General features: G+C 36.5%; 1 protein-coding gene across 1 annotated transcript; it reads right to left on the bottom strand.

The window, feature by feature from the left end:
- Positions 1 to 4,620: 4,620 nt before the first annotated feature.
- LOC117335981 lies at positions 4,621 to 10,052 on the bottom strand. Its single transcript, XM_033896282.1, has 4 exons — positions 8,933 to 10,052; positions 7,854 to 8,390; positions 5,681 to 6,433; positions 4,621 to 5,420 (listed from the first exon to the last, which is right to left on the bottom strand). The coding sequence occupies exons 1-4, from the start codon at positions 10,050 to 10,052 to the stop codon at positions 4,636 to 4,638; spliced, it is 3,195 nt and encodes a 1,064-aa protein (XP_033752173.1). The 3' UTR covers positions 4,621 to 4,635.
- Positions 10,053 to 10,400: the final 348 nt, after the last annotated feature.

The following is a 10,400-nucleotide window of genomic DNA, read 5'->3' on the forward strand; positions in this document are numbered from 1 at the left end:
CCCATTGACTATCACCAAAGGCGTCTTCAAACCATGGGAGATTCCCGCCCAAACCATAACTGACCCACCCCCAAATCGGTCGTGTTCCAAAACACAGGCGTCAGCAAAACGTTCGCCTCGACGCCGGTACACACGTTGACGGCCATCTGCTCGAAATAACGTGAATCGAGATTCATCGGTGAAGAGCATAGACCTCCAACGTCTCATAGGAAAACGTCTGGGCATATGTGCCGTTGCCCATTGCATACGACGTGCTCGACGTTGCGGTGTTAGTGGTAAACCAAAGTACTGTCGCCTTGCACGCAAATTAGCCTCACGCAGTCTGTTGATCACTGTTTGGGGATGAATTCGACGGTTATGATTACCAATCGTATTCCTTGCCGTTTCAGCGGCCGTTAATCTCCTGTTACGCAGGTGTGCCAACCTAAGAACCCGGTCTTGACGTCGCGACGTTTGAAATATAATAAATTATTTTATAATTTAGTTAAAAATATATATCAGATTTTATATCCAAAACTGTTCCTAGGTCTGTCTATATTACACATATTTGCCCTTTGGCACCAATCCTGTTTACCTGTTGACGTAGTTGATCTGAGATTAATGGTGCATGTTGTACATGGTTATCTAATATTGTCTTAGGCTATATGACAGCCGTCTTCCGTATTATCATGTACCTATCAATCATATACACTCATACCTAGGACTTAGTACTATAAAAGATTAGATGTAATTACTATATGAGACAGTCGGTTTCCAGGGAGCCATTCCTGGACACTTAAGTCCTGGGCTGGGCTTTTGCCCAGGACAGGCCAGTACCGATACATGTACAGATGGATACCTATGTATGTTATATATATGTAAGATGCACATATACTTTAATAAAAGTACCATCAAAATAAGAAGATTCATTTCATTATACTGATGTCGCGACCTCGGAGCGAAGCTGGACGGAAAGCGGACACAACATGAAGTTTCCACTACACGATCAACGCCATTTAAAAGATCAACGTAATTTAAAAGATCAATGCCATTTAAAAGATCACCAATCAGCTAATATGTCTACTATTAACAAGATGCAGGTACGTTGATTTGACTTCTGACTATCTTCGTAAACATTTGCCATTTATAGCTATATAATTTTTTCTAACATCACTTTAGGTTAGTTATACCTTAGTAATTATATGTTTCATTTTTGAATTGAACTAAAAAAACATGTTTTCTTACCATACTTGTTATTTTTTATGAATTATTCAAATTGCACTGTTTTCATATCATTACCAGAAAATTCCTATATACATTACTATGTTATCTTTTTTTTTACATTTAATTTAAACTTTACCTTTACACATTGATCCTATGATGAGTTTCGCCCACGTGATTTAACACGGGGATTATAAAGTAAAAGAAACATCATCATATTGTCAGAGTTCAGAGATAGTGATGCGGTTTTACGCACACATAATATGTACATGGTATGATAAATCTACTGTTCTCCTTTGACAACATACTACACACACACGTACATTATCAGATCAGAAACACTCGGTTTCAATGTATCCCAACCAGAACATCATTTGTAAATGTATTACTACGGATTTTGGAATACCTCTTGAATTTATGCCGAAAATTATGTTTCGATAGTATCTGAATGTACACATATTACACAAATACATAACTAGGAATTTTTCTGGTAAATTTCATTTTTTCATATCTTCATTTTTTTGAAACAGTTAGCAAATTATGTATTTCATGAAAGTTAGTATTCAATAAATCAAAGTAATTGCTTAAGATTTTAGTGTTACTTGTTGCTATCTTATTTTTTTCTGATAATTCAATAACATTTATTTTTTTAGCCTCAGCCTAATTGGAGAGCGAGGTATATTAAGCTTGAATAAGTAGGCGGTATTACGCCCTCAAGCTATTTTTTTTTTTTTTTTTTTTTCATTATCAGTAAATAGCGACATGTAGTGCTAAAATGTATATATAGTCTAGTCAATTTGGAAATACAATGTATAGTTTCCTTATTTAAAACACCACATATTTTTTTTAAAACCTATTACCTATGTAACTCACAATTGAGTTAGTATTTGTTGTTGTTTTTGATAATGTTTTACACCGCATTTTAAATGCGTAATTGAAATTCAAAGCATTACTACAATATCTATAGTTTTAATGTACTGGAAATGTTTACTTAGATTAGAAGGAAGTTTAAATCTGCAAAACCTATAAATTGTGACACCAGTTCCTTCACCAGCGGCAGTACCATTGATACCACCATCGCACCAGTCAACACCAATGTATCCCGCCTTCAATCCATAATGCCACCTCCGGTTATTGAAGAGGATTAATACATTCGTTTTCTTCAACGTTTTATCGAATTGTTTATGTGCTGTGTTTTTCATACAGAAGTTCCAACATTTTCGTCATATCGTCCTCAACATATAAGAAGAGGCTTTGAATTCATTTTTATATCTTCAACTGAAGAGACACTATTCAACATATATTACAACAATTTCATTTATTCATATATACCGAAGAGACGTCTCCACCTATATCTACAATGGAGAGTTCAGCCTAACGTGATTCCACCACGAGGTTAAATTTGTAATTTGAACTTTCCATATTATGTCAGAGTCAGAGATAGTGACGTGATAATACACGCACAGATATCTAAAATATAATCTACTGCACTCAAACGACATAACAACGCACCATACTTCAACGGATAAGGAAATACCTGATGCAGTTCAAATGCCAGGGAAAAATAAGTATATATTTTCCTTGTCCGAAGAAGAAATATCTACATTTACACATCCACTAACACTTAACAAGATTATTCGACGGATTTGGAATACTCGATGCAGTACAATTGCCGAGGAAAAAGGATATACCACTTCCACTTCCGAAGAGGAACATCTTTACATTACATGGAACTTTCTGACATTTTTTTTTACATCTTCTCAGCCTAATTGATGTGCGAGAATTCACAGTTGGATTTACAGATGGTTGTACATCGTATCCACGCCATTTCATTTTTACATTCATTTTAATAACAGTACATAAACATTTCTTTAATTACGTTGGACATTGATACTGGAATTACAACAAGTGAACTGTGTGAACAAAATATTGTGTGAATTTAATTCTTATCTCTTGGTTATATATTTTAATACATTTCAAGTACACATTTTAAGTTTTTGTACACATATAAAGTACAAACTAAATATTATTTGATTAATATATTTGATATTACTATCAGAAATATATATGTTGCTATGTTATTTCATTATAAGCTTTATTGCTTTATGATTTTTGTTACGTACTACGTAATGTAATCATGTAACTTCATGATTAGTATTCCATTCATTATTTGTATCTGTATGACTTCATTTCTTATTCTAATTTAAGCAATGTATAATGAATGTCATTTCATTCAACAGTATACCGTCATAATATTTAGTATAAGTATCTAGCCTTCACCACAATTTCTTTCGTTATTTTAATTTTTTGTTTTACATAATCTAAACATGTTATATTTCTCTTACTTTTCAATAATTTATGACAAAGGGACGTTATCAACATAATTAATTATTTTAGAATCTACTTATATGATGTCGAAATTATATCTAATTTGAAATCATTTTTGACAAAGGGACGAATGAAATATAATAAATTATTTTATAATTTAGTTAAAAATATATATCAGATTTTATATCCAAAACTGTTCCTAGGTCTGTCTATATTACACATATTTGCCCTTTGGCACCAATCCTGTTTACCTGTTGACGTAGTTGATCTGAGATTAATGGTGCATGTTGTACATGGTTATCTAATATTGTCTTAGGCTATATGACAGCCGTCTTCCGTATTATCATGTACCTATCAATCATATACACTCATACCTAGGACTTAGTACTATAAAAGATTAGATGTAATTACTATATGAGACAGTCGGTTTCCAGGGAGCCATTCCTGGACACTTAAGTCCTGGGCTGGGCTTTTGCCCAGGACAGGCCAGTACCGATACATGTACAGATGGATACCTATGTATGTTATATGTATGTAAGATACACGTATAACTTTAATAAAAAGTATCATTAAAGTAAGAAGAGTCATTTCATTATACGTTACGCGTGGACGTCCTGATCTCGGCTGGTCATCGACTCTTCCTGTTGCGTTAAGACGTGAAACTAATCGATTAATAGTCGATTTGTGAACTCTGAATTGTCGAGCGACGTGAAGTTGCGTGTTCCCTGCCAGAAGCATCGCTATAGCACGTCCTCTATCAACCTTTGATAACCGTGGCATAATTGTAAAAGGAATTATTGTTTGCAAAAGTATTGGCGATGATGTGGCTCAATGTTAGTGATGAATTGATACTGGTTTGAATGAAAAAAGAACGCATATGTTTGTACAGGCACGGTTTTTGATGTTTTTACCGCGCCGGAAGTGCATAGGTCTCTAGTCACACTTGGGTGATTTTGAAGATTGGTATGGGTGTTAGGCAGGGTGCATGTTTATTTCCGCGATTTGTATACAGATATGTATATTTAATACAAAATTAATCACAATTTTCCATGTTGCGTTTCTTTTTCGTTTCAGTATATATATATATCTGGTTTATAGATCAGGCTATTATTCTGCTTTCTGAATATATGTTTTTAGAATCGATTTCACGGCTCGTAGCTGATACTGGTTTTTCCGCAATCTTTCGGAGGTTTTCGTTTTGCTTCCAGTTTTTAAACTTCGAACTGCCATTGCTATCATAATGCCATCAAAGATCATCGAAAACCCCGCCAATAGCTTTCCCAATATGACCGAAGAGGTTTTCACTGCCAGCCGTGACAGGAGTGTAGACACAGCATGACACATTTCCTCTAACATACACAACGTAGGAATGATTTGTAAGTTTCCTAATATGTCAAAGTTGTAATCACCTACATGTCCTAGAAGCTCGCTTTCGCCTCCTAACTGCTCGTCAAACACTGTTCGGATTCTTTTATTGAGGTTTCGCACAGAAGCAACTGTACTTTCTGCAATAACCTCCAGGAGTTCATTGATTTTAATAATATGTTCAAGATCCTTTGATGAAAGAGCTCCCTCTATCAATGTACTTCCTGCAACACTTCCTACACCCAAGAGTGACACGGCGACTCCAGCAACTGCTAGTGTTCTCCCTCCCGTTGGTCCAGCGAATGTCGCACCACCGATCATTATCGCTGTGCCAACTGCAGATACCATAGATCCAGTGACAGTGGTTATGTTTGCGTCTCTTCGTCGACTTTCGACTTTTCGAATTATTGTTTCATGTAAGACAAGCTGAACCTCCAGGATCTTGTAAAGATTGTTGATATCACAGTAAACTTTTCCTAGGGCAGAATCCAAAGTTCGGAAAGTAAGAAATGCCTTTCGTTTTGTTTCTACAAATAAAAGAACGACATTTTCAAAATGTGTGCTTGGCGTACAAGAGTTTCCAGTAATACAGTCCATGTATAGATCGGGAATTATAAAAATGTCTATCTTTGAAATTCAGTCACTTTACATTGCAGTTTGATATAATATCCTACAAATATCTTTACTTTTTATGGCACGATTTGATCATTTACGCCACCCTGCACTCAACCAATGGAGGATTCAGAATATCTATCTTTTACACATACGCTATATTGTAGATACGTACGTGACCAGATGTCTGGGATTCCTGTGGCGAATTCGTCAAGCTCTGGTGCCGTGAAATCATCTCTTAGTGACCCCTCCTTCCTCCCAGGAACACCAATTTGTTCCATTTGACAATTACAGATACGGTCTTTAGGTAAGATCCGATAGAACTCTCCGTATGCGTTCCGTAGAAGGGTTATACAGTATTTATCAGCAGTTCCTTCTCTCAAGCAAACACTTTGCAATCGTGGCATTTGTTGTGGCCGTGGCTTCCTTCTCATTTGTGTAAATTCCTTCCACCGGCTTGTTCCATCTGGTTCAACCAGTAAGACGAGAATCCTGGTTTGCAAAAAAGTAGCCGCTGCCAATAAATCGATTTCACCAAATCCCTGTAGAGAAGCAAGTGATTCTGTCTGTACTTTAGCGTTTGCTGCTCCCGAGTAAAGGACCGCGTACGTTGTCTCATTTTCACAAAGTTCAGTAAGAATCAAGCTGGCTATGATGTTGTCCTTCTCGCTATTTCCAAATATTTCTTTACTCAAACATGCAAAGAGTGAGTTGCTTCCTTCTATAGTATCCACAATCCTGTCCGCCATGTCGTAGCGTTGTAGCGCGTGGTAAATATCAGACAGCACACTACTTACTGGAGGATTCAGGTCTTCAGGAGGATATATGTTTTCGTTCGTTATCATATCTTCTGTTATGTTCTCCAGAAAATATTCCAGCATAGGGTTATGACGTTTGTTCCTTTTAATCTCGCTACGTGAGATATGTTCTGAAAATAGAAAGTAGTTAAGAAACTAACATGTAATTTTTAACTAGAATTCCACAGAAGTAGATGTATCGTCTGCGCTCACTTAATTGAAAGAGTGTCATTTTGAAAATTCATGGTCACCATATAAAAAGTATTTTTGCCGGTTGGTTGATTAATGCAGCATCTGAGGTCATATGAGGATGGGTCATGATTACGATACTATTGCGTGTGGCATAACTCTAGAAAAGATCGAATTTGACATAAGAACTGAATTCCAATTGTGATATCTTCGTAAATCAAGTTACATACTGATTTGCAAAGTAGTAGCATTTAATTATGAAAATTTCCTATGTGCAAAGGGCAATAACTCAAGAAAGGTAAAGAACATTAATACAGGGTCCAAAATCGACCTGTACTCCATTTTGATTAACATATATACAACGTTTCAAATGGTAGCGAAACAATGCTGAAAATCTGTCAATTATGATAATTACTCAAATGTACCTATGCGCAAAGGACTCTAACAAAGGATAGAATTTTGACATGGAGTTCAAACTCCATCTAATATAATAAAACCACACACATAGTAATAATTTGATGTAGCAAACGTAGAGAAAAAAATCCAGAAAGTAGGTAATATCAATAATTTCCTTTGTGTAAAAGGCCATAAATCTAGCAAAAAATGGAATATCGGCAAGAACCAATGAGCCATAACTCCAGCAACAAATGCAATTTTTTAAAGCAGGGTTCAAACTTAATATATGGTCTCATATGATAAAGCCGTATGCCAAGCAACAAATTGATGTATTAAGCGGTAGCGAAAAAAAGCAAGGGAAACAGGTAATTACCAGAACTTCCCAAGCAAAGGGCCATAACTCAAGTAAAACATGGAATATTGAAACGGGGTTCTAACTCAAACTGTGTGTCAGGATATCAGTATGGCAAAGCCGCATACACTATACTAGGTTATAAAGTGATGTGGCGACCTGTAAAGACAAGCCTGGAAAGCTAGTATGAGTAACGACGCCGACGACGACAACAAAATTGATGGAATAAAACTACGATATTGAATTGCGGTCAATTACTTGATATATCAAGAAAGATATATGTTTAAATCATCAACGAGAATAATTAAGGAACATGTATATGGACAGAATTAGATACTTGAATAGAAATGTGTGATTTATGTTCCTAAGGAATGGCATGTACCTACATGTATTCAAGCCTGTGTGCAATGATAAGCGATCAAACAAAAATGTTTTGCTTTGTGTTATTTGCACACAAAATAAAAAATATTTGAAATCGGATTAACAACATTATTTATATTGATAGTGGTTTTGATATGTTATTGTTATTGAGAATGAAGATATAAAGACGATTAAGACTAAACATTTGATCTACTAACCCCATGTGGGATTCCACACAGGTCATTAATACTTACCTCTATAGCTTTCATCTCTCAGTATTTCGATTGGAGGTGGCACGGAGCAGTTGCAGCCCCGGATAGGTACGACTCTGTCGTAGAGCTGGGTATCAGGATTTTTGTAGAGGGTAACGTAATACCGACACTGATGAGATGATACTTGTTCCGGCAAAAATGCCTCCCATTTGTGCTCCGTATGTAACCCGTCTTTGGTAAATATGTAGATGGGTCGTTTCAGCCAGTTAGCGGTACGCATTATATCCTCGTCGTTTGGAGTTCCTACCGACACTGGAAATTGTGCCGTTTCGTTAACGTCATCTGTACCATATATTTCTTTGAGTATGCACTGCTGAAATGTACCACCAATTGTATGGTTTATATCCAATCGTCGCTCTTTCACTTTCAACAGTACCGACACATGTTCGGCATCAGTGGACAGTCGGCTACCAGTATGACGTATTCCTGATCCCGAAAAGTGTTGATGTGCACCGCTGGCTAGGAACTGCAGGTGGGTATGCGGACCATGTCTCCTATCTTGGCAGCATGGTTTAAAAGCTTCAAAAACAAGAAAAGGCGCTTATTAAAATGAGATTGTCCATATTGATATCATGAAAATCGTAGAATATTTAAATACAATTACGGTCACAGAGACTGAAACTATAAGACTTATATTCGTTTTTGTTCAACCTAGTCATCTAGAGCAAAACCTTTGTGAAACTCATCTTAAAGGTAACTTTCAACTTAATTCATTTTTGCTTCACTGTATTTAACAAAGTTTCTTTCGAATCGCATTACTTTTTCTACCATAATCTTTAAGTGTAGGTGAAACAAATATACATTTCATAATGAAAACAGTTTTCTATGCATCATATAATGCCTCGGTCACATTTAATTTACGACTAGCGTATTAAACTGCCTTCTTTGGAAAGTTATTGTCCTATCAAACACACATGATAGCAGACAAATTAAATAAAGCCCGTTAACATGTTACGACTAATTTAAGTCTATTATAAATAAACACCTTTAGGAATTTAGATGAGAAACGCAATTATCGTGTTGCCATATTAAATCAAACACTGTTGAATACAATATATTACCAGTCAAATCCCAGGCAGCCTTCTCCAGTTCGCTTCGTTGATCCTTAATTGTTCTGACCGGTGGCCTCTTTAGCTGACAGTTACACGAGACCACTGCTGGGACAAGGAGCTCAAATTCCTCGTCGAGTTTTGCCAATGTGACGAAATGTTGACGTGCTTTTGTCGGTAGGAGGAGAGGATGGTACACATTCCATTCTTTTCGATTTTCGCTCCAAATGAATATTTCTGTACAAAATAAGGACGAAGCAGCATAAATTTCGCCTGTTCCTGGATGCCTTGATCCATTGATTTGTTGGGAAAAGTGATTCCTGGTCTGTGTAGTCATATCACCCGATTGATTTCTTCCCGTCTGGGTAATGAATGTTTGAAAAATTGGAAGAAAATCCTCTTGTTGTTCGAATTCCACGATAAGATTCCTTATCAGGGGGAACCACTTCTCATCACCATAAATTGCTTGGCTCAAACATCTATAAAAACTAAAATCTCTTGATGTTGAAGGTTGGTGAAACGCCCAATGGTTTTCTACAAGCTGATCTAGGACAAAGCCTCTGGCATACAATTGTACAGAGGGCTCGGTAAGTTTAGAGTGAAATTTGTTGCAGTCACATTGATTTCTGTTTGCTGACGTTGTCCCGTTTTCTTGTGACTCTACACGCTTCAGTCGATAAAACCTAATTTCCTCACGTTCCAGAAGCATCAGCATTTTGATTTCTCTTTCGTTTCCATGAGTCAAGTTGCAAAATGTTGGAAGGAAGACATCCAAATCTAGTGCGTCTGCTGTGATATGGAACATATGGATAGCGCGTTGCAGAAGTTCGGCTGTGGCGTAGATATCTCGTCTACAAGGGCCCGTTCGATGTTTCTTACTTCTATTCAGACACGCTTGACGTATCTTATTTGGGTTATATAAGGTTTCTTGAGGTCGACAGAAAAAATCAGGCTCAAATGCACAAAAGAACAAATTGAATTCGGGTTGACTTTGAAGTTCTGAAATTTTTTCTCTAGCATCGCTTCCTAATATTTTGCTTACCATTGCAAAATATGAATCAGGTCCAACATAATTCTCAGCTATTAATCCATGTTCTCGCAGAATCTCCTGCGTGGTCGATGGAAGAGCCATTGCAGTTTTCCCGGTGATATTCTGTTCGAGTTTCAGAATGGCGCTTGATATCTACATGCTTTACATTGTCCTACAAAATGCAATTGTCGGTATAATACATAATCATACTGATTGTTTTACATTAAATAAACTGTCAACATCACTTACATGTCGTACACATAATTTAAAGATAAAACCGATACGCACACACAACTCGAAGGAGTAGGTGTTACATATTTGAATATAATCATCATGTACATAGGTTACATTATAATTTTGCATTTACGTTAAAAAGATGACACGATAGAATAGGTAATACGATTATTGTGGTTGAAGCTATTCTATCAGTTAACAGCTTATAAAAGCGGC

The sequence above is a fragment of the Pecten maximus genome, chromosome 10 (assembly GCF_902652985.1).
Source record: "Pecten maximus chromosome 10, xPecMax1.1, whole genome shotgun sequence".
NCBI classification, from domain to species: domain Eukaryota; kingdom Metazoa; phylum Mollusca; class Bivalvia; order Pectinida; family Pectinidae; genus Pecten; species Pecten maximus.

Excerpts from the sequence above, each read along its gene's own strand:
- LOC117335981 (XM_033896282.1), bottom strand. The coding sequence starts at position 10,052 with ATGGCTCTTCCATCGACCACGCAGGAGATTCTGCGAGAACATGGATTA. Across the intron at positions 8,391-8,932 it reads GGCTGCCTGGGATTTGACTG|CTTTTAAACCATGCTGCCAA; the intron begins GTAATATATTGT and ends TTGTTTTTGAAG. Across the intron at positions 6,434-7,853 it reads GAGAGATGAAAGCTATAGAG|AACATATCTCACGTAGCGAG; the intron begins GTAAGTATTAAT and ends TTCTATTTTCAG.